Below are 25,736 nucleotides of genomic sequence, written 5' to 3' on the forward strand. Positions count from 1 at the left end.
TCATGCCTAAAAGGGGGGGCTCAGAAAATAGAGTAAGTCCACTGAATGATAACTGGAAAATGTTGTAAAGGTATTGGATGGAAAGGTTTCCATATGAAAAGAGATTAAAATGACTGGGATTGTTTAGTTTAGAAAAGTGAAGTATGATTGGAAGAGTGAAAGCCAGTCAGGTACTATTTTTTTAACATGTCCCATAATACAATAACAAGGAAACAATCCAGATTAAAATTAAGCACATTTAAAATGAATAAAGGAAATACTTTATTACTTACTGAGTGCTGTTCCCACAAAACAGAGAAGAAAATGTGGTTTATGCCCTAGAGCTCTTATAACATATAGTAAACACAGACAGTCAGGTGGTCAATAAATTTTTTTTCAAAAAGTTTACAGATATATTCAGTGGTTGGTGAATACATTTGTTTTTATGTAACATAATTTTTCTGTGGAAAACACTGCTGCAATATGTTAAGCCAAATGGCTTAGTGTGGCAGAGTTGCCAAGTGGTTAGAAGAGAGAATCAGGAGTCAAGATGCCAAGGTTCTGCTACTGCTCACTGTGTGGACGTGGTCAAGTCACTTGAATTCCATGTGCGTCAGTTTACCCATCTCTAAAATGGTGATAATCTCTTCCTGACTTGCATGTGGATTGTGACATTTATGACTGTTTATAGAGCCATTTAAGATTATTAGAGGAAACTTGAAAAGTTTGACAGTGAGAATAGTATTTGAAGTTACTCTAAAAATTGCTGTACCATAGTTACCACTAGGTTAGAAAGAAATCTCCTGCCCAGGGATTGTGTAGTTTGCTAAACATGTTTGGGGTGCAGAGGGACTCGTCTTCCATTTGAAATAGCTAGACTAGTGTAGGCCAGAGACAGGATAATGGAGTTAATGGTCCAGTGGTCTATTTCAGTATGACAGTTCCTGTATTTCTGTAACTCTTTTGGCATTCAGATTAGTTATTAGGACACAATAGTGCTTGAAATACAAATCATAGAGATTGATTTCCATATGCAGCAGTTTTTTTATTCATGTGAGGTAGATTCTATTTTCAATATGTAGGCAATTTGGGAACTACATTTTACTTAATCACGTGTAGTGGTCATAAAACTAAACATAAATGTACTTTGACCATTTCTGGATGAGATTGTTCACTATTTGTAAATAGATTCTTCTTGAATGTCACAAACAACAACTAATGCTCCTCCACCTTTTTTTTTCTTTTTGGAGGATTGGATAGCTTTGGTCAAAGCTGCTGCAGCAGCAGCAGCCAAGAACAAAGCCGGAAGTAAACCTCGGACGAGTGCAAACAGCAATAAAGATAAAGAGGAGAGAAAATGGTTTAAAGTACCTTCAAAGAAGGAAACCTCAACCTCTACAATTGTCCAGGAAGTTCAGAAAAAAGAAGAGGAGCCTACATCTAGTGAAACGTTTGGTACAAACTATATTTTAGTGCTAATTTTTTTAAAGGTTGCAAATACTGTTTTTCTTGCCTGCCCAGTTACTCTTGGTCTCAGAATCTTTTTTGTTTGTGTTGCAAAATGGTACTGCTAATGGTTCTAGAAGAAGACTTTGTTTGTATTATAGTAGACTTCAATACTGAGGTCTGGGACAGTGTAAATCAGTTAGATTTATGTGAAAATTTCTGCTTTCTAATTGCCTCCGCGGAGGTTAGTAATTTATTTTTCTGGATCTCTTATTTCATTTTCCCTTTAGAATTTTAATTTTAAAATCTCATGGCTACAATGGAGATTTCTAGATATATTTGAAGACTATACAATACCTATGTCTTCATGTTTTGGGGTCTATCAAGATTTTACCTCTGAATCATGATGTTTACTTCAACAAAGTTATTATCTGTTAATTTATAACTTATGGCATTGTGTTTAAAATTTCAGGGTAACTTGCTTTTAATATTTTGATGCATGCTGTTAATCGTAAATCTTTAAACTGCCAGTTATGGCACATAAAAGCCTATTAATTCATTTTAGAATATATTTTGCATTTAAATATGTACAGTTGATAAGAAATGTTTGATATGTGAATTTGTAGATGAACTCTTCCATGTCTGTTCTTTTAAAAGTAGGATTCCCAGTAGTGGATGTTCCAAAGATGGCATTTGTGCGGGCTGAGAGCACATTATTGCACAAGAGGAAAAGTAATCTAGGCAACTCTTTTCAGGCAAAGAGAGCTCGTCTTAATAAGATAACTGGTAAATTACCTTTTTTTATTGAGACCATCATTATTTTTTAACATATCCTAATATTTATGCTTGTCCATAGTGTGCGACAATAGATCAATACATGTCTGTTTATTATACTAATACTTTGCAGTTACAGTTTTTGAGGATCTCAAAGTGCTTCACAAATGGTAATAAATCCAGCCCTGTTCCTTCATTTTGAAGTAAGGTCTCTGATTTGACCTGTCTTCAATTCAATGTCATGATAACTTGATCATTCTAAATAGATCTCTTTTTAGAACAAGTGCCTTTATTAGTTTGATACCTTTTATCTTCTATATAATTCCCTCCATTGTTTGAGGAATGTGGTCTATATGGGCTCTGGATGTGGGCCCTTTCTGTATATTAGGCAAACTGAGGCTTGGTCTACACTGCTGGTGAAATTAGAGTAGCTTGCATATCTCCTGTCAATTTCCTAACTTCTACTTACCACGCTCTTCAGTCGACACAGCATTAATCTCTTTGAGGGGGCTGGATTAACACCGTCGACTCCCGGATCGATTGAGCGGGTCTCCACTGTTGAATCCTGAAGAATTAATCCGGTGGTGCCGACAGTGCCGCTGTCAATATAGACATACCCTGAATCATTGCTAGTAGATCAGTGGAGTAGCAATACCACTGGAGTGTAGTCAGTTTCCTTCTGCTGTTTCTTGGAATCCTCCTAGCAGCAGCAACCAAAGCACAGATTCTGTCCAGGGTTGCTTGAGGGTGGGGTCTTCTGTGGGGAGGGAAGAGTTCTGTTCTTCCAAGGAGCTATGAAGCAACAACTGCAAAGTGAAATAGACAAGATTGTCCATTTCACAAGCTCAGTGGAGTCAGATTTACTCTATAGCTACTGACTCTCACCCACTTGCCAAAGACTGTTTTTGTTTGCCCCTGATGAATGGGCTAATGAATTTTGAAGCCCCATTTGTTAATTCAGTATTAGCTAGCACTTTCTTAGATGAGGATTTTTATATGTTTCAATGCCCTGAATGGGTTTAAATTAGTCAATTCGATTAAATCAATTCCAGGCTGAAATTTGACATGCACAATCTTAGTATTGTGATGATTTATTACATTATCTGTTTTCAAAATATAAGTACTTTCCTCCCACAATTCATGCTGGAGATTCTGTGATTACAGTATCTAATGATTAACTAATCTGCATAGAGAATTTGAAGGTGAAGTGTATTGTAATTGGTAACAATGAACCCTCTTTTGTTAAACACTAACTTCTTACACTTAATTTTATGTTATATGTTTTGTCTCTGTTCTTAACCTGATTGAAGGCAGGGACTCGGGAGTCACTTTGCTGTACCTAACAGAACAGATCTATGGCAATGATAAAGCATTCTAGATATGGGACTGAGACACTGCAATGAGTGAACTCTTTCCCCTTAAGATCTAGCTAGAGGAAGATGAAGAGGGATTTGCTTGCAGAGGAGAGCCCAGGAATGGGTTGAAGGGAGTACAGGAGCTGACAATCTAGTAGGAGGAGGCTATTTGAAGTATTAGTTTCAAATAAGGCTTCAAATAGTCTCCTCCTACTAGATTGTCATCCTATTAGATTTGGGCTCCTCCTCCTACTGCTAGATTTAGGCTCCCTGGCCTCCCTTTCCACTTTTTCCCCGATAAGTTGGATCCTTAGGAGGAGGATATGGGAAAATTTTGCTTGGGTCAATTTTCTGACCTAGCTTATTTAGAAAATATATTACTACTGAACTTCTATAACTGTGAAGCTTTATATTAAATAATGAGACATCATCTTATAACTCTGAAGAGTTATAATTGAAAGGTTAGAGAAAAATACACTCTTCTCAAGCTTCTGACTTGTGTTTTGTGCATTTGCCAGTGTACTGGATATAGTCAGTTTTCTGTTACTTCCAAGTAGCCAGTCATTTTCCTATTGATGTTTGTGTGGTTCTGTCTCACAACTGAGAGAAAAAAAAATCAAAATGTGATTGTAAAAATAAAATCTGGTGCCCAGTTTCAGGGCAAGTTGTAGTATCTAATACTTCTTTTAACTCAATTAAGAAAAATCATTATTTCAAGTTGTGTTCCATAAACTTAAACTAAATTTTTGAAAATAAACTACATTTTCTGATGGTTATTTTGGTTCACTTAAGTCCCACTCCTGCAACTTGCTCCATATGAAAGGATCCATGTACTTACGCATATTAGTTGGGGCCCACATAAGTGCATGGGTCTTCTTGTATTGAGCCAGCTGTAGAATTAAGGTCTTATTTGCTAACTTATGAGTTGCATGAATTCATAATGTCTTCCACTAAGTAGTGCAAATTAATGGGGTTCTGCTTTGCTATAAACTCATAATTAATTTTTTTTTTAAATAACTTCTTTGCACATCTCGGATTGGAGACCATGTTCTGATTAATTAAAAAGAAAATCTAGCAAATTGATGTAACACATGTGGTAAGGAATATAACAAAATTGCCTGTAGTAAATCCTTGATAATGCCCTAATGAAAAGTCACCTGAGTTACTGAAGGACTTGCAGTATTCCAGTGTCTAAACATGTTACTTTAAGAAAGTCCAGAGTTCACTAAGTGATATGCCTCAGTTTTGTGAGCCCTAAATTTGTTCTCAGGGTATCTAAATTTTCGTGGAATGCAATAGTAATATCTTACAGACTGTTCAGATTGGATAACAACCTCTGTTAAAAGATAGCTGCTTCTTGGGGCCAAAAATTGCAGAAGTTTTTCAGACTTCAAAGACATCTTACTGCCTTTGTTTTAGTTTTCCTTTAGGCACATTCTAACAGGCTGGGTCTCCTCGCTGACATTATTTAATGGAGATATTAAGTGATAAAGTTAAAATTCCTGCACAAAGCAGTTCTGAAACACCTACTTATTGCCTGGCCAACAACAAACTCTCTGCATAAAAAGAAAGGGAGGAGAAAGAGAAATCTGAACATAATGTGTTTAACTGTTGACTGTTTCTGTTGTATGGTGGTTAAATTTGTATTAGTGGTCTTGTATATGAATTTGTGAATGAAGAACTAATATTCTAAAATACTAGTTTCCTTCTGGTCCTGTTATCAAGGTCACTTGGAGATCCCCATTAGTCAAATCATAGAGGATGCCTTTGTAAGATTTTTCCTTGTGTTAGCTGCTTCAGTGTTTTGTCTAGTCCGCACAGGACTTGCATGGACCTGTTAAAAGAGGCGAGAATGCATAATGTAAACGTTGATGGAAACTCTGTAACTGTAATTTATAACTGTTAGTAAAGCACACAAAAACCAAAAGAGAGTGGTGGTGGGAAGGGGGAAATGAGTGAAGGAAGGGATTCTAAATGACCTCCTAAAATCAAAAGGTTGAAAATTTACTTCAGGATTGTAGGCCTGGTTTTGAAGCACAACTGTTTTGGACTGAGGGTCACAGTTTAGGCTTCTTTTTCGTTTCTGGTGATGGAATTGGAGTGGCTTGTGCTAATCCTCATTTATAATACAGGGCCTTTGAATTGTAGACCAGGCCTCATAAGTTTTGTTCTTTTACATAAAGACTCCATACAAGAAATTTCAGAGAGAATCTTTTTATAGATAAAAATGTTTTAATTTTTTTTCACTTTTATGTTTTTCATAAATCCTGATGATAGCAAACAGTAAAATGAAAAAAACCCAATCTATTCTAAATAAAAATCTCTGCAATTTTTCTTTTTAAGGTTTGTTGGCATCCAAAGCCGTTGTTGTGGATGGTGCTGAAAAAAAGGAAGGCAACAAAGAAACAGCTCCAGTCCTGGAGCAGGTATGAAATGGTAGAGTTTGATTCTTTTGTAAGGTTCCCACTGGAGTGTACAATGGAGATATAGTATCCATAACAAAATTGCCCCTTCAGAAACAGTAATAGGGAACTAAATATTTGATCTTATGTTTACATCTCTGCATAGCCAGAAGTATACCAGTAAATTGATGCAAACCACAGTATTAACTTTAATTTTCATAAATGAGTTACTGTCTCCAAGGAGAATCAAAGGCTGGGAAACAGCAGTCCCAATGTTTTATAGCTGGAACCACGCCCACAACTGGCTTTGAAATAGACCCTTACACAAATTGAATTTGTGGTTTGAAACAGGGTTTTTGGCATCTAGTAAAACTTCTTTTGTAAGAAGTTTCTTTTCTATTGTAAGAATTGGTGTTGTAGACTGTGTGTTTTATGAACTGTTTAATGAGCCATACATTTTGCTAAGATGTATATTTTAATAAATACATTTAAATAATGTTAGGGGTTTGATTTAAAACCACTTATTTGAAGAATTGAAGGTTGCCACCTTGTCTCTGGCTCATTCCATTGTGTTCAGGCGTTGCTTGAGTCTCAGAATTGTGCATGATCTTGCATGCTAAAAGGGTTGAATACCTAAGCACAGTAATGCAAGCTGATGAAGTGGCAGCCTTAACTCTGGATATCTTTGCTTTTGTTGGCTTAAATCAGATCCTTAATGTAATTTTAATATGGCTTTTTTGTATTAATTTTCATTTTTCATTAATGGTTTGTTTAAAACAATCAATCTGAAAAGAGCACTTCCTTTTTTCGCAAGCACCACCACACTCTGAAAACAATCCCTACCCCAAACTTTCTTTGGTGCTGTGTTGCTTGTAACCAGTTCTTTAGTCCTGTTATATAGTGGCATTGCTATGGTTTTTCCATTGACACTGTATTGGATCTGGGAGTCTCTCAAATCCAGGGTGCTGTCAATGGAAAGTTACAGTTCTATTTTTAATGCTGCCACTGTAATGGTTAATACTGAGCCACTGCATTGACTGATATTTTGCATATTTCTCAAATTTTTGCATATTAAAGATGCTATAATTTCTTACTACTGTGTATAATACCTTCAGTGTGCAAAAAACTGTGAAACGGTTGACAGCATGACATTTCTGGAAGAATCATTACACTGTAAATTTTACTGCGCAGAGTCCCATTGAAGTGAATGGGATTTTGCTGTTTACTAAGACTGTATGCAACAGTATAGATTACAGTGCATAGTAAAAGAAAGTTCTGAATACTAACTTCTCAGTCTAAAGTAACTCGGCTGTTTCTATTTTTATTTTTTTAATTAGAAATAACAAAAAAATCCAGAAGGCACTGTCATCACTCACTAATGGTCTACAAAACATAATTTTTGAAAATACTTGTTTTAGTTATGAGTTTAAAAAAAAAAAAAAAAAAAAGGCATCCAAAATGCAACAAGTGTACTTTTTCCTCCCCTTTCTTCTAACTGAAAAGAAAAACAAAAAAACAACCAACCTTAAACTGATTAAGTGGGGAGGTGGGAGGAGTAGTATCTGAGCTCAAATTTGTTTTGCTAAGTTCTAGCTCAAATGTAAATTAAAATGGCCGAGTTATAAACCCCTAAAATAAAAAGGCTTTACAATGGCAAAGCTGACAGCCCTTAATTGTAGAGGTACTGTCTGCTACCACTATAATACTGATCGGGTAAAATGTCTTGTAGAGGTTTTTTTTAAATAATGTAATACAGGACACAGTAATATTCAGGCCAACAGCCAAAAACATACTGTGCTGATGGAAATATATTTATAACTATTTTTTAATTTACAACCGTCTTAAATCCAAAAACCTCAGATTATTAGATGTAGATTCAGTAGTTTATTTAACTGTATTAGGGTTATGTAATGTTATATTTCCTTTTGAGCAAGACCTGCTTAGATGAGTAACTTCAATTCATTAAGATTTTTTAATGTTAGTTTGTCCTTGTTAAGAGGTTAAGCACCTTATCAAAATTAATTTAATTTTTTAATCTTGTTTAAATAACTTTGTAATTTGAAAGTAATGGATGCTGTAGTAATGTCTTTCACATATGTGAAGATGAACAATAAAATTGTTTATTTACAAGTTATGGCTCTAATTAATTTCTGGTAATACCTTTTGTAATCAGCATAGGTATACTCTACAGTTCATGGAATATTTTATTTACATGAATAAACTGCACTTAAATCATGTGTATAATGAGTTGCTTCAAGGATAAAACTGGGGATAACTGAATGGGACACTTTGCACCGGACTTTTACATGGTACTTCCAGCATGTCATTCATATAGCACTCAAGGGTGCCATTTTAAATATGTAGAGTATGCTTCTTTGTTTATATTTCCACTGGAATGTGCACTTCCCATGTTCCAGTGGAAAAGAAAGCTTCTATTCAATACCAAAAATGCAGTCCTCTGAAGTATGGAGGTCTGAAAACTGGGAAATGCCCCCAAATCATCAGTGGTGTGAAATCTTTTTGGAGATTTATTCTAGAACAAAAGTTTACACTTTCATAATTATGGCTTTATTAGCTTACATAATCCCGTTATGCATATTCAACTGGACATTAGTGGAATAAATTTGAGGTCATGTGTTCAGATATGTACAGGCTGCCATCATTGGGCAAGTACTAACACTGATACAGATTACTCAGTTTGTAGAAGGAACTTCCTTCTAGCAAAAATTGTAAAATGCTAATTGCTGTAAATTCAGAAGAATTGTTTTTAAATATTTCAGCACATGCATTAAAAAGAAGGGTGAAAACTTTCAGGTTTAGAAAATGCAGCATATTTTGCTTTTCAAAAAGTGTTTCTTTAACTTACATTTTATCTGCTTGTTTTTTTACAGTTAGCAATCTATTTAACCCTGTGGTGCTAGAAGTTGCGATTTCATGAAACATTAGCACAAGCAAGTAGTGTGGTGAAATCCAGACTCCCAGCACTGAAAGGGGTTGAAAGTGTGTGCTCACTCTATTAATTTCATTGTTTGTTGTTCTAAGGTTTTCCTTAAAGGGGCACTGTCAACCTTTTCAGGTCCTTCATCAAAATTGAAGTAAATTTGTGGAAAATGACATCCAACTTCTAAATATTTATTTTAAATTGATAACTCTTTCTGAGAAACTTAACTTCTATCTTGTGGTGTGATCACAACAAAACTAGGATCTACTTCCCATTCTGGTTGGTAGCAACAGTGTTCTCGAAGTCATTCTTTATTCTTGTTGAAACTGTTGATGTTAGCTTTTAATGTGAGATCGATGGACATGAAAAGGATTTTATTGTATTAGAAACACTGCAAAATGCACTGTTTGTCAAACAGAGATTAGATAGTTTGTAAGAGAAAATAATATTAAGCTTTTTTTTAAGGGTATTGCAAGCAATGAGAAATGAAGAGAAACTTTTAAGGATGAAAGTTATTGGCAGTGTCCCTTTTTAAAAAAAAACAAAAAACAAAAAAAAACAGATTGCTCAACTTTTACTTTGATACATTTGAGTCTGTTTTTCATTTGTACTGGAAATGTTAAATGTTGCTTTAAAAATGTTTTTGAATACTAAAGATGCTAAAAAAAAAAAAAAAAAAAAATCAAAGTAGAATACAAGAACCACAATGAAGAAACTGAAATAAAAGTATCAATTTCTTATTATTTATTCAGGCGATTTCACCTAAACCTCAAAGTCAGAAAAAAAATGAAGCTGATATTAGCAGTTCTGCCAACACTCAGAAACCTGCACTGTTATCCTCATCTTTGTCTTCAGGAAAGGCTCGCAGCAAGAAATGCAAACAAGAATCTGGAGATTCTTCTGGGTGTATAAAGTCCCCTAAACCACCACTTTCCCCAGAGTTAATACAAGTCGAGGATTTGACGCTGGTCTCTCAGCTTCCTTCTTCTGTGATAAATAAAACTAGTGAGCACAGACATTTTAAAAAATACCATAATTACTTATAGTCATAAGAAATATAGAGAAAAATCATTTTGATTGTAAATTAATGTTGATTTTTACAATGAATCTGCTTTTTAAAAACAATTCAAACGTAAGTGGGTGCATTAGGGATAGCTCAAACTTATAAAAATTAAAGTCAATTAACATGGTGTATGAATTATGGTGCAAGTAATAATGACACTTTATGGTGGTAGAAAGTCATGGCTTTTAATGATTTAAGTTCCACTGTATGAATCTCCACGCTAGTAGTAATAGTGATACAGGAGAAAACAAACACCTCTACCTAAAGGGCCTGATTCATTAAAAATATGTGCAGTATTCTTGCGGATCTTTCCTTTCCATCATTGAGGAACTCTGCCTTTAGTGGACTGTTTTGATGTATCTGTTGGCTGCACCATCCTTCACGCTGCATGATATTTTCTCTAAATCTGATGTGAGAGAGAAGATGGCGTCAACTTCTTTGTGGGAAAATAAAGGAAGTTTTCCTATGCAGGGTGTACACACCTTTGTAGTTCAGCCTTTTTAAACCATGGAATTGGTTTGCAAAATATCAAGATATTATTGGTGAACAGAAGAATTGGGGAAACTTATCTGTTGCATAACATGCTTGATTGATTTTATTACATTTTTGTGCAATTACAAGTTCCATATATATTATTTTTTGCTGGAGAGGGATAGTGTAACCTTTTCCGGTTTGTTTTGAGCTTCACCTCTTAAAGATACTTTATTGCTCAGAGAAGGCTAAGTTATGTGGTCAACAATTATAACTAACATGGGTTTCTATAAAGCAAAATCCTAAGTTTTGCTTCACTCCTACTGCAGTGACAAAATAAGGCCTGAAGAGGACTCCTGCATCACACATGTCCCCCACCTCCTTACATCTACAGTTGACGTCTTCAGGAAATAACTGTCTTAATCTTGTAGAAAATGTTAATTGAATGGGGGAGGGAGATGAGCTAATTCAATTTTCTGTATTCATTCGAAAGACATAATTGGTTTTAAATCATGTTATAAATTTCCTCAACAAAACATTGTCATCCACGTGTTGCAATACCCCCAAGATGTTGGTAAGTAGTTTTGCTTGAGGAGGTTTTGTGTTTTGGACTGAAGCTACACATCTGCTTGCCATTTAAGAAAAAACCCTGTAACTTAATTGCCTACATATCTTATTTTTTATTGTCATTTGTAGGAGCTCCCACCTATTTTCTTTTTTCAATAGAAATGTAATTTTTGGTGCTACTGCAAATCTTTAGTATGACACAGAGATTTTTAGATAAGACAAAGCAGAAAAAAATTAATGGTTTTCAAAACAAATTATGAAAGTAAAGCACATTTCCCCAAGTACAATATATGAAACATGCATAAGGTTTCATTTTTTTAATGAATCAGGCCTATAATGTTTACATATTCTCCTCTTCATTTGAGATTCTTGATGCTGGTGTTGATACTTCTTGCTATGTAGTGCATTGACAGTAAATGTTTCTGTACTTGCAGTTACCAGGGTGTTAATATCAGTTTAGCAGAAAGTGGAGAGATCAGAACTAAAATGAACCATTACTTTTTGTGAATTTATTTTAAAAGCTTTATGTTAATGCTGTCCATGCTTTTTGTGTTAAGTCTTTATAACTGTGACTTTTTTTTTGTTGCTATATTGGAAATCCTATTGTTTCTTCCACTATAAGCTGTCTACTCTCTCATTGATTTATGACGTGGCTCCCCTTAATGTAAATAGAGTATTTACATTGGGACCTCCTCTATATCAATGGAGACTAGATCCCCTAATTCATATAGCAATATATTAAGCAAAAAAACAGAATCCTGCCTCAAACATTAACATTCTTCTGGTAGTCATAGTCTTTAATCCATTTTTACAAAGCACAATGTGATTAGCAGTTCTGCAGAAGAGAACTATTTAAAGCATGACCCTTCTCTAGATCTTAAAATATTTCCGTAAGATTGACGTTTCTCTACTTCATGAACATTGAAAGATCTCTTTTTAGGTCCGTCACAGCCAGTGAATCCCCCTAGATCCTACAAACATAGCCAGAGGAGAAGAAGATCACAGCGTTTAGCCACTTGCTCGTTGCCTGATGAGTCTATACAAAAAGTTCCTTCTCCCTCTCCAATCACTGATGGAAAAGTGTTCTCCATCAGTGCTCAAAATCAACAGCCATCAATATCAGAGGGTAATGTATTTAATCTAATAAAGAACAACCCGAGAGAAACTGAGTCATAAAAATAAGACCTTTCACATTTCACTTTGACTAATATTCAGTACCCTTAGCTACATGCTGTTTGTTTGTTGTAACACTGCGACCCATTTTTATTGGGCCTATGTATCTTTGTTAATTTTACATTCTTTCTTTTGTGTAGTATCTGATGTTGCTCATATGTCACTTGAGAAGCGTGGACCAGGTCTCCCTCTTGACTTAAGCCGTAGTTTGGAAGTTACAGCACCATTATCCACAGAATCAACTTTCCGTAATGAATACCCCAGTAAAGAAAAGGAAGATATTCAGATGATTACATATTCTTCCAAAGCAGTAACTGATGGAAGAGTAGCTACAACAGCGTCAGGTAAAGAGATTCAGTTTACAAGCAGTGAGGTTTATAGCTGCAGGGTATGTAAGTGTATTGTATGTGTTCAATCAGACAAAATGAAGGGATAGGTTTTCTACTATAAGCTTTCAAGTCTTCCACTCGGCCTGGTATCCATTTGGATTCTCTGTCTTCTCCCAGCTTTGAACTACATTAGTGATTTGGTTCTAATGTTCTTCAGGGTGGATCTGGTTTTATGCTACAGATAGGGATCGAAAGCTCAAGAGCAGCATTTTTAAAAAGGTGCATAAATATCCATATGTACATTGATTTTTAGAGCTACTTTATATTCCTATCAGGAAAAAATAAGTGTTGTGTTGATATTGATAAATACATGGAATAATTTTCATGGCCCCACTCTTGGAAAAATATCACCTTATGCAGATTCCTGTTGACTCCATGTAGGTTGATTTCCTCTCCCTTTCACAGCCATAGTTACTTAGCTCAAGTCAGGAATTACTGGGTGAATTTCTGTGATCTGTATTATGCAGATGATTAAATTAGGTGATCAGAATGGCCCTTCTGTCATTAAAATATATGAATCTATAAAATAGGTATATCTTTAAGATATAGTGGACCATGAATATTTCTAATTAATTTTCATTTGTTAAACTTTTTAAAATGTTGCTCTTCTCTATCTTATCCAGTGAAATTTCATGCATGTGACTCACTCAGTCTTCTCTTATCTGATTGTGCTATATTGCAAACAGTAATTTATAAGAATTTTCCATAGCATTGAAGAGTAGTATGTACTTCAAATTTTATAACAATTTTTCATAGCAAACTTCTCTCATTGTGCTAAAATGGAGAGCTAAAGATTCCCTAGAGAATTATTTTTACAAAAACCCACTCGTATATGCATCCCCAATGTTCGAGCTCAGAACCATTTAGAAGAGCAGTGCCCTTTGGGGCTGCATATACCCTCCCCCTCAAAGAATTGGTGTGATCAGAGCCATCTTACAAAAGAGGGACCAACAGCACCAGCTACCATCTTTTCCTGTTTTGGCCTAACTAGCTGCAAGTGTTGTGACACCAGCTTTACAATTTCATAATTTATTCTGGTTTCCCTGCTATGTGTGTGTTGGGCAGGGCGATTCCTGGTTAGTTTAGTGTAATTAGTGTTGCTTTTTAGGTGTTTGCTGTATTGCAGAATATCTTCTCGGCACCAGTTTAGGATGTAAGTGGTTTGGTCCTGGTCATTACCTGTTTCCCCATTCAGTGAATGTCATTATATTGGTTCAGTGAATGGGCCTGGTTTTAGTCCAGGCCATGGATAATCCTGACCAAAAAATCAGACTTTGTATAAAGTATGCTGTGACTCAGAAATATTTGACATGTCAGTACTCTTATTATTTACTCTGTTTCGGAGAAGATTATTTCCTGAGGTGCTGCTTTGTCTGTGGTTTTTACACCTTTGGGTCAGAATGAGAGAGAACATTTACAATGCTTCCTTTTGCAGGAGGCTGTGAAAGCTAATTTGATGGATCTGGTTTCTACAGATCCTGGTCTCTCTCAGCTTAATAGTGCTTGTTGGCTTCACATAAGATTCAAAGTAGTTTGTTTCAGGTTTGAGGGAATCGTTCCGTGGTTCCAGGTACCTTTTGTTGTATCTGTCCCTTGGTTCTGTGGCTTGATCATGCTGCTGCTTGGAGATGACAGTGCTTGTTCTGAAGTCTCCTGCATTCCAGCTTCTCCGAGTCACCCAGGAGGACCCGCTCACCTGGGCTTCCTCAAGACAGAAGATAAGCCAATTTTTAAATAAACAGTGGATCTTATTTAATTGTGAAAAAGAACATTAACTATTTATTCATTGTTAGAAAACCTTTTCTTTTGCTAAACCATTAACATGGTGCTTTTCAAAGGGGAGGGCAGTGAAATATTAAGAGCAGTGAAATATTAAGCTTTTCTGCAGTGCAAGTGCAAAACATATACTATTCAATTAACTTCTTACACATAGCCTTCATGCAAAAGCATGTGCATTGTCCAAAATGTATAGCTTGTGATTCTAGAAGTAAAATACAAGAATGCTATAATCAAGTTCCTTGCTCTACTAACTACTTAGGTCTACCACTCTTTGGTATCTGTCTATAGATACTGATACACTTTCATCAATTTATTATTTAATACTTGTATTGAGATAGTGGCTAGAGACCCCAGCGAGGATCGGTGTCCCCCTGTGCATTCATAGAATCATAGAAGTTAGGGTTGGAAGGGACCTCAGGAGGTCATCTAGTCCAACCCCCTGCTCAAAACAGGACCAATGCTGCATAGCTTCCCACACTGCTACTGTGCGTGCCTAGGAGGTGATTAACTGGTTGCCTCAACAGGAAACAAATGACAGTTAAAAACTCGTTTACAGAGCCACTACCATGTTTCATTTTTATCAGTGTTTAGTTTATAAAAAATTCTAAACAAGGTACACACACATACAATGGAAAGAGAGTCCCTTACCCAAAATGTTGACAATCTAAATAATCTTATTTGCTTTTCCAGCATCTAGCCTATTGCAGATGTTCAAAACCTAATCAAACTAAATGTGTTAGAAAGATACTTAATTGTTATTGAGTTGGCTGGCCAAAGTGCACTTCTTTTGAAAATTGACAAAATTCTAAATGTCAACTGTCATTATTTCGAGTTTTCCATCATTTTGATGCCACTAACTGACACAGAACCTTCTTCTTTGGGGTAGCAATCAGTATCTTTAGTTTTAAATGCAAGAAGAAAATTCAATGTTACATTTTAGCTGCTGTATCTCAGCTGTGTCTTCCTGTTCTGAGCTTATCTTAAAGTTGTAGTTAGGAGGAATTATGTTGGCTAAGTAATGAAAGTTTATCAGAGTTTATCTGAGTTTATCAGAATTATTTTTAAAAAATTGTCTTCATTTGGTTCTTGTGAGTTAAAACAAGTCTGCTTTCGACTGAGACTGAGACAAGTATCCTCAGAGAGCCTGTAAACTGTTAAGTCCCTCTTGTACATTTAGTGCTTCATTGAAGATTTCCTTGTGTAAAATACATGCTATGTTTTGATCAAAGACCTCCTTATAAGCTATGGAAATTGATGCAAATGTCAGCATGCAAACTTCCTATCTTGCAATTTAACAGCTCTAAACAATGTTTATACTTTAACACAATTAACTATTTTAATGATCCAGTCCATTCAGTCCCTTGTTTTCTACCATCTTCTGCAGGTAGGCATGTCAGATGAATTCAGTCATTGATAATTTCAATGAATCATAGATGATTAGGGTTGGAAGGGACCTCAGGATTTTGATCACTTTATTCCAGTAACTCAGCATTTTGAACAACTTTCACATATATGGAGCCCTCAATCTCCTGGTTCAGATAGTAGTGACCTAACCAGATTATCTGATGTGTGTGGTTATTTGGTCTCAGTTTAGTTTCTACAGTACACATGCCCACTTAAGCAAAAAAAACAAAAAAGTAACCGCATGTCCACCACATTGGCACTAATTGGAATGTTTATTAGCCTTGGCAGAGGAGCCAAGTATTGATTGTTGATGGGCTACTAAAAATAAGCTTCATCTCTAGAAGTGGTCCTTGCAGGTTAGGGTGAAGTATGCTGATGGGATGGGGTTTGGGAAGTTTTCATTGTTTTTGTTTAATAGGTATCTGCTGACAGTGTGTTCCTGGCTCTGTAAAACACAAAATGAAGACTGTTGCTGCCCTGCAGAGCTTTACAGTCCTACAACACAAACACAGAGAAGCTGGGAAGCCCGGAGAAGGAAATAGTTCAGATAATGCTTTGTGTTGCTAATAAATGTATTTATTAGGGGTATTTAGCCCACAGGGTATTTTACATATCCTTCCTCCCCTCCTATCTCTGCTGCTAAGGGTGAGGACTCATGCTGGGGCCAGTGTTGAGAGGAATATTTGGCATCAGCAATAGTCTGCTCAAGTTATTGGAGGGACTTGAGCAGTAACAGCAACTGAAGAAAACTCCTCCAAGCAATACCTTGAAACCTAGAGGCACTTTGGCTCCTTCCCTCCACCCAGTACAAGTAGCTGCTGGCTGGGCTGTCTGATGGAGAGTGGGATCTGGAGCTACCTTTGCATCAGATAGGCTTGGAACGTCCCCATGTAGTAACCTCTGTGTTGGGTAGTTCCTGCTGCTTTGTGTTCCAGTGACATACCAGTTCCTGCTGCCTGTTCACTTTGAAGTGCCTTGGCTACTGCTTGAGGGAGGAGTCTGCTCAGGAGCAGGAGTGATGAGGGAAGCTGATGAAGAGTGTGTGGTGCTCTGTCTGGCAAGGGAAGACCAGCTCAGGAAGAGGCTCTGTGCTCTCTCCTCACGTGCATGCCCAGAGCATTACTGCTTTCTGTATTTGCTCTTTTTTGTTAAGTAGAGGACTTTGGTTTTCAGGCCTCTCAATCCATCTCTTTTCACGAGCACTAAATTCACTTAGTTTTCTTAATCCTATTTTTTATTTCTTTATTTTTTTTCCCACTTTTATGGTAATGAACGCTATAAAAGGGGACTTCAAAGGACCCTAAAAGAATCTTCTCTTAATTTGAACCATATTCAGTTTAAAGATCATGGTTCTGGCTGCTTTAAGGCTTTCTGGGGGGCTAATCTTTTAGATTGTCAGACACCAAGATTTTTAGAAGCGATTAAGGATTTTGAATGCTGCTACTTTTGGAGGACCAACTTTTTGAGATACCATAATGGTACCAGATTTTCAGAAGATGCTCAGCACCTGCCTTCTGAAAATTGGGCCCCATTTATTGTTTTTAAATTGGACATGCAAAATCACTAATAACTTTTTGGGAAACCCTGGCCTGAAATATTACCAGTATATACACACACAAACTTTACCGAAAAGAGTGATTTAAATACCCAAACAATTGTTCCTTTGCCAACCTCAGCATCAGAGGATCCTAAAGACAAATTATGAGAATGATTGTTAAACTAAAAGGAATGATAAATGGATTTTTAAATGTTTAAAAAACCCAGACACCTCCTTATGATTTTGTAAGGCTACATTTTCCTTAATATTTTGCAGCATTACCCAAGGAGGCATTAGACTACACCTAGAAGTTTTCAGTTACGTAATTAGGGAAGAGATTTAGGGCTTGCACTGCATTGGCTACTAAGGTTGGTGGGAGATCTAGGTGGTACTGATGATTCTTTCTTGAGCCACCTATTTTTTTCCTGTGGTAGAGAGCAAATTAGGTATCTTTCTTAGATCAAAATAACTTTGGGTCTTATTTGTTTTGATTATTTGGAAATTTCTTTTATGGTATTTTCATTATAAATATTGGAGTTGCAATATTAAAGTATATTTTTCATTTCTGTTCAGTTAGTTAGCTACTTTATGATTTCCTAGCTTACAATGAAGAGAAAAGTCTTCTAAATACTGATAACTTTATTGAATAGTCGAGAATTAGTAAGGCACTCAAAGAACTCTTAGTATGCAAATGTAGCTTAAAATTCTGATTTATACACAAAGCTTTCTTCTTTACATATACTTCAAATTTATTTTCCTTAGATTTAGATTTTAATAGGACATTGATTTCTAGAGTTCATTTCAACATAATGAACTTATATTAGATTAGAGGTAGAATACCATTTTAAAAAATAATTCTTGAATGCAATAAACTTGTGGTAACTCATTTGTGGTAACTCATTTCTTGACTGTTACCAGTGACTTCCACTGCCACTGTCATGGAAAGAAAAGAAAAGAGAAAAGTTAGGCTAAAGCAGCAGAAAATTAAATTTAAATTAACCTCACTGTTTGGAATTGATATCTCCTTTATAAAAAGTAGAGAACACAGACCTTTTTTGGCATGTAGTATTTAGTAAATACACTGAGACCTAGGCATTCAAAACTTAACATGTTCACTATTATGAAAATATTTCCTGTACTCGTCATTTGAGCAGTCCGACTCAGCCTGCTGTGACCTGGCTGCTATTCTGCTATACAGGATTAAACCCTTACTGAATGCCCAGTAAATTTGTCTTCTTGTTTTCAGCACCCTCGTCCCATGTACATGCCTTACATCTGGAAATGCCTTTAACCAATAGTCTAAAGTTACCCAAAGGGAATAGTAAAAAAAAGAGGTCTTCTGCATCAGTCAGCTTTCAAGGGACAGAGATACAGTTCTCTGTGCCTGTAAAGGAGAAATGTTTTGAGAATCTGCAGGAGAAAATGTTAAAGAAGGTCATTGAGAAGGACAAGCATTCAGAAGTTGGTAAACTACAATGCTTTTTGTTTCCAGCTAAAGACCGTAAAAGTAATTGTAAAGCATCTTTAAAAATCAATGTTACTTGTATCTTTCTTTTAATTATGTATTGATAGGAATGTTTACAACTGAGTAACTTTTACAAGAAAGTACATCAGCAGTACTGGTCCCACTAAACTTGTGTGTTTTTTTTAAACCTACAGGTATATTGAAAACTGAAAAAAAAGTGAAATTGGAAGAGAAAAGCTCATCATCATTTGGTATGCACAGAAAATAATATTTAAGCAAAAAGGCTGAGGCTTGAGAGAGCAAGAGCATAGCTGGTCCCTAACTTTTTACCTGTTGTTCTTTGAGTGCTTGATCATGTCGAGTCCATGTTAGGTGTGTGCATGCCCATGTGCACGGCTACCGGAGATTTTTGTCTTAGTTGTATCTGTAGGGCCGGCTCTGCACCCCCTCAGTCCCTTCTTTCTGCCTGTGACGGTTTCTGGAACACCTCTCTCTTGTGAATACAAGTGCTTCAGTAGTGGTTGATAGTTATAATTTTTTCTTGTATATAGTTAAGAGTTAGTTAGTTTAGTGATTCCACTAGGGACGTCTGCCTCGGGACAGAGCATGCCCCGTTCCCTAGGCTTTAAGCTGTATTCTGTTTGCCATAAGTTCTTCCAACTTAATGTCTCCCACAATAGTTGTTTAAAGTGTTCAGGGGAGATGCACAGAAGGGACAAGTGCAAGATCTGTAAGGATGTCAGACCACGGACTAAAAAAAGACAGGGAGATTTGCCTGAAAGCCCTGTTGATGGAGGCAGCTTTCAGATCAGCTTCAGGACCCTCCTGCTCAGACTCGGTGCTGGGGAGATATAACTACAGCTTGTTGGACTTGATGGCTAAATTCAGGACTCACTCCCACAAGAGACTGGGCAGGAGTTCAGTTCCATCCTAGAGGAAGACAAGGTTGTGGCTACAGCCTCCATACAAACAGTGCTAGACGCAGCGGACTCAGGGGCCAGATCGATGGCTTCAGCAATGTCTGTGCACAGATGCTCCTGGTTGCAGTTATTAGAGCTATCCCATGAGGTGTAGCAGTCCATACAGGACCTCCCTTTTGATGGCAATGCTCTTTTTTGGGAGCAGACTGACTTCAGGCTCCATGACCTAAAAGATTCGAGGGCCACTCTATGCTCTCTAGGGCTGTATGACCCTCAGATATCCTGGAAGCAACTCCGCCCTCCGCTACAACAGTCTAGATTCTCAGGCCTGCCACGGTATGGCTCCTATAAGAGGAGAGAGATAGACAGAGGCTTTAAATGTCGCCACCCTGCCCCAGCCTCCTCATCCACGACTCAGCCTTCTGCACACCATCCGAGTGGGCTGTGCCAGTCATTTGAGGGTGCCCCCAAGGACAGCATCTCAGTCTCCCTTCAGGATCCATGTCCCCATTTATTTCTCAACCGCCTATCTTCTTTCCTTCCTGCATGAGCTCAAGTTACATCGGACTGTTGGGTCCTCAAAACCATATCAAATGGTTACACCCTTCAGTTCTCTTCAATGCCTCCCCCCTTCCCCGTCCCTCTTCAGGGACCCTTCTCATGAGCAGCTTCTCATCCAGGAGGTGGAAACCCTCCTTCAGGTGGGGGCTATGGAGTAAATCCCTTAACACATAAGGGGAAAAAGATTTTACCCCCGTTATTTTCTTATCCCAAAGGCCAAAGCAGGCCTCAGACCTGTCCAGGACCTGCACCGCCTCAACAGATATCTCAAGAGGCTGAAGTTTTGCATAGTCTCCCTAGCCTCCATCATTCCTTCATTGGATCCAGGGTACTGGTACGCCACCCTTGACTTAAGAGATGCTTACTTCCATATCTCAGTCTTCCCCAGTCACAGAAGATTCCTCTGGTTTGGGGTAGACCAGCACCATTGTCAATTCACAGCGCTACCTTTCAGCCTTTCATGGATCCCAAGGGTCTTCACTAAATGAATAGCAGTGGTGTCCACTTACGTGAGACATTGAGGAGTTCAGATCTATCCCTGCCTGGATGACTAGCTTGTCAAAGGCAGGTCACAAGTTCAGGTTCAGAATGGTATTGATCTGGTATGGGCCACCTGCCAGCGTCTGGGCCTGCTTTTGAATGAGCAGAAGTCAACTCTGTCTATGGTCCAGCGGATAGAGTTTAGGTGTGGTCCTCGACTCCACCCAGCCCAGGGCATTCCTCCTGAACCCCAGGTTCCAAGCCATATGTCAGACGTCATCTCAAACGTTCGAACCCACCCTCTCACGACTGCCAGGACATACCTCAAGCTGCTGAGCCACATGGCCGCCTTCACTTATGTTGTCCGGTATGCACGTCTGCATCTCAGACCGCTGCAGTCACGGCTAGTCTGAGTTTATGCTCCCAGCAGACACAGTTTGGATTGTGGGGTCACAGTCTCACCACTTGTCCTGTCATTCCTCACTTGGTGAACAGACCCTCAGTCAGTACTGAGAGGAGTGCCTTTTGAAGGACCATCCCCCTGACACATCGTATTTGGGGCAGGGAGCCCCTCTTATGTGCTGATATCATTGAAGTCTCTGTTCACAGAAGGATTGCTTCCTCCATGTAAATGATAGAAAACTTAAGGGAATACGTTTGGCTTATCAAGTGTTCCTTCCCTACCTGACAGTCCAAGTCCTAATGGACAACACCACCACAAGCAAGGTGGAGCCCATTCCTCAGCCTTCTGTCAAGAAGCTCTCGACTTGTGGGACTTTTGTGTGCAGAACGACATTCATATCCTGTCCTCATGTCTACCAGGATCCAGGGATGCCCTGGTTCTCTTTTCATCTCATCACGAGTGGTCACTCCATCTAGACTTTGCCAGCATGATTTTCCAAAAGTGGGGGACTCCCCAATTGCACCTGTTCATGTCCAGGCAGAACAGGAAGTGCCACCAGTTCTGCTCCATTTGCAGGCTTGCCAGAGTCTCTCTGACAGACACCTTCCTGCTCTTATGGCTGGGGACGTTGCTGTATGCCTTCCCCCCCAGCACCATTGGTTCACAGAGGCCTGCTGAAGATAAAATAATTCTGATAGCCTTGGCATGGCCACAACAGCACTGGTTCAGCACCCTGCTGGAGCTCTCAATGGTAATGCCACTGAAACTGCCGCTTTGGCCAGACCTTCTGTCCCAGGACCACAGCCATCTACTGCATCTGGACCTAGCATCTCTGCTCCTGACAGCATGGCTGCTGCATGGCTGAGCACAGAGGAGCAGGCTTGCTCAGTGCATGTTCCATAGATTCTAATAGGCAGCAGAAAACCTTATACTAGAGCAAAATACCTGGCCAAATGGAAAAGGCTTTCCTGTTGGGCCTCGGACCGGAACCTTTCTCCTCACCAAACCTCAATACAGTCTGTCTTGGACTACCTATTACATCAGGGCCTACCCTCATCTCGTAAGGTTCACTTGGCGGCTGTTTTGCCCTTCCATCCTCCAGTCCATGGTAGATCAGTTTTCTCCCATCGCATGATGATCAGGTTCTTAAAAGACCTGGACTGACTTTACCCACGAGTCAGAGATCCTATACTTCCTTTGGACTTGAATCGAATCCTTTCAAGACTCACGGGCCCACCCTTTGAGCCATTAGCTTCCTGCTCTCTTCTGCTCCTCTCCTGGAAGGTCTCCTTACTGGTGGCGATTGCCTCATTGTGAATGGTTTTCAAAATCAGAGCACTCACCTCGGAACTGCCTTACACAGTATTTTATAAAGACAAGGTTCAGCTGCAACCCCATCCAGCCTTCTTACCAAAAGTGGTGTCACAGTTCCACAAAACCAAGACACGTTCCTGCTTGTGTTCTTCCTGAAATTCCTCAAATCTAGTGAGGAGCATAGGTGCCACAACCTAGATGTTAGATGGGCTTTGACCTTCTACATCAAAAGGACTAAACCCTTCTGTAAGTCAGTGTAGCTCTTCATCACAGTGGCAGAAAGAATGAAAGGTCTGCTGGTCTCCTCCCAGAGGGATCTCCTCATTAACTGCCTGCATCAAACTCTGAGTCCACCGCCAAAGATACTGTTTATGAGTCACCTAACATGGAAGTGACATGAGCAAGCACTCGAAGAAAAAACGGTTACTAACCTTTTGTAACTGTTGTTTTTCGAGATGTCCATTCCATGACTTGCCCTCTATCCCCACCATTGGAGTTGACGGCAAGAAGGAATTGAGGGGGCGCAGGGCTGACGGTGCCTCATGTACCACTGCATGAGCTCTGGGATCCAGAGAGCACCAGAGCCGGTCCTACAGATACCACTAAGGCAAAAATCTCTGGTAGCTGTGCAAGTGGGCATGCCAAACAAAAACCTGGAACCCAAACACCTAAATAGATGTAAAAGATGGTCTTGGGAATGAATAAATTTGTGTGACAATGTATGCCTAAGAAAATGTGCATGTAAATTGCAAGGGCACAGAGGGACAATAATTTCATGTTTCCATTCCTAGATCAGATGAGTGGGGCAAGAGGCCTAACACAGAGGAAAGGAATAGGGTAACTTTTTCAGTCAAATTAGTGATATATGTGGTTATTAACTTGTGCCTAGCACTGGAATAAATAAAGGAAAAAGCTAATGGCTGGGTATCCAACAGAACATGCAAAGCTTCCTAAAATTAAATATAAATTAAGGAAGTTTGGGCCTTTCACTTTTCAAATATTGCAGTGATGGTCAGTTAGGGATTCAGATCCAGAAAAATTCATTTTTGCCACAATTCACTGTTTTCCATCCCCAAACAAATTTAATTTTGACAGATTCAGCCCTATATGTGTCTGAATTGCTCATCAGTATATGGAAGAAAGAAGGAATAGAAATAAGCCCATTTAGCTCTAATTGAAATATTCACTGTATCTGCTTATTCTGTGTGGCTAAGAAAATGTACACAAAAAAGAGAATTACCTTTAGAGTCAATCCATAAGGCTTATTTTCCAGCTGAAGTCAAGGCCCTCTTTATTACTTCACAACTAATTGCTTTGGAAAGAACTGTGAAGTTAGAAGCTCTGGATTATGGCTTCACATGGGAAGTAAGCAGTGGGGACAGATGAATTATTGCAAGAAAAAACCCCATTGCCATGCAGATGTCAGTAGTGCTTAACAAAGGAGTTGAAATACAGAAATGTAACTAATTTTATTCAGAACAAACTCTGCTGATAAATTTTTAGATGAGAAGGCAGCTGTTCTGAAAGGAATTTATGGCAGCAGCAGTAGTTTCAGGTGTTTATCATTAAGCTCCATATTAGATCATCTAGCATGCTTTGCTAGAGGATACAATCTTTTAAATAGTCTTGGGAAACTAGCCCATAAAGAGTTCTTCCTGTTCTCCTCTTCCCTGTTTCTACAGCTGGAAAATAAATGGGTTGGCTACTCTTTTTTTTACTAATTGATGTACTACTGATGTATTTTTAAATGTTTTTTTTAAATGTAAGCCTTATTAAAACTGGGTCTTTTCTCATATGAGGGTCACATCTGGAAAAACTGAAGGGTGCACAATGTTATTTGTCAAGATGTGGGATACGGTTGACTTCTTGATACTGAGAAGCTGAATTATGTTAGTCTCCTAGGAAGATTCTCACTAATATCTGTGTTAACTTGAAGGTGTCTCAGCTAAGGAGAACCACCCAGTGCTACTCCAAAATCAGTAATCACGAGGGCTATACTCATGGCACTGAACGAATTAATTGAATCATTCCACTCTGGGCAGGTGACTGGAACAGCTGATTTAGCATTTGAATGTTGCTTTTAGGGTAACTGAAAGAGAAAAGTATTCAAGGGTGATGGTAATATTTTAAAATGTTCATTTTCAATTAGGTAAAAGGAAGTAAAAAGATAAAGAGAAAAAAGAGAAGAAGGAAAAAGATTATAAATCAAAACAGAAGAAGAAGAAGAAAAAGAAGAAGAAATCTAAACAGCATGGTAAGTTCAGTAAGAAATTAAGACTAAAAGTAAAGATCAAATACTATCCTTCAGATTCTTATTGGTTGTTGATACTGCCTGAAATATTTAATCTTCATACAGTTCAGAAACAAGTCCCGAAGTTTCAGAAATTATCAAAATTAGGTGTTGGTCTTGAAATTTCACATAGCAAAGGCACTCTGATCTGGCACTCCTTCTCCCTTTATATCCTGTCTCTGGGTGATCATGTCCACTTGTGGCTTTACTTACCATCCTCACAACAATGGCATGTAGATATACTTCTCCACTCCAGCTTCCATCCACCCAGTTCTGCATCCCAGGCTATGTCTACACTGCCGGTGGCACCGCCAGCAGTGCAGGATCAATTTTGCGGGTTTGATTGAGCGGCAATGAAGACTCGCTCAATCGAACCCAGAATTCCACTCTGGTAAATCCACCCTGGCAAGTAGCGTAGTGTTGCGTTGACAGAAGGGCATTTCCTGTCGGCTCAGTGCAGTGGAGACTCCGCGGTAAATAGACGTTAGGAAGTTGATAGGAGATATGCAAGTTACTGTAAATAGCTTGCATATCTCCCGTCGACTACTGCTAAAATCTGTGGCCAGTGTAGACCAGGCCCCAGACTCTTTCACATCTAGCCCTGACTATCTTATTATTTAAATCTATCTTCACAGTTAGACTGTGTCTAAATCTTGCCAAATCTTTCTGCATAACATCTCTAAGATACAGCCTTTCCTATCCATCCTGGTAGCTGAAACTTGTATACAGGCTCTCATTATCTCATGTCTCAGTTACTGCAACATCCTTTTCCCTGGCCTTGACAAACACAATTTTGCCTTGCTCATATCCAGTCAGAATGCTGCTGTGAAGATCATTTTCCTAGACTATCATTGACCATGTCACCTTTGTCTTTGCATCCTGCCACTGGCTCCCCCTTCTCTATTGCATCAAACATTAGCTACTTGTCTTCATTTTCATGGCCCTTCATGATCTGCTCCGACCCTTGTGTCATCTCCCATTCACTATCAAGATGTTGACTGCTGCATTCGATCAGCCCATGAT

General features: G+C 38.3%; 1 protein-coding gene across 1 annotated transcript in view; it reads left to right on the top strand.

Annotated features, from left to right (window-relative positions):
* The window catches only part of PHF20L1 (PHD finger protein 20 like 1), an 82,631-nt gene that overhangs the window by 28,660 nt on the left and 28,235 nt on the right, over positions 1 to 25,736 (top strand). Inside the window, 8 exon segments of the mRNA XM_067531570.1 lie at positions 1,230 to 1,434; positions 2,086 to 2,211; positions 5,898 to 5,980; positions 9,650 to 9,902; positions 11,939 to 12,124; positions 12,312 to 12,515; positions 18,940 to 18,996; positions 24,573 to 24,677. Coding sequence (XP_067387671.1) covers positions 1,230 to 1,434; positions 2,086 to 2,211; positions 5,898 to 5,980; positions 9,650 to 9,902; positions 11,939 to 12,124; positions 12,312 to 12,515; positions 18,940 to 18,996; positions 24,573 to 24,677 — 1,219 coding nt within the window.

This window comes from Emydura macquarii, unplaced genomic scaffold (assembly GCF_026122565.2).
Source record: "Emydura macquarii macquarii isolate MOO-44397 ecotype Brisbane River unplaced genomic scaffold, CSIRO-AGI_Emac_v2 contig_369, whole genome shotgun sequence".
Lineage (NCBI taxonomy): Eukaryota > Metazoa > Chordata > Testudines > Chelidae > Emydura > Emydura macquarii.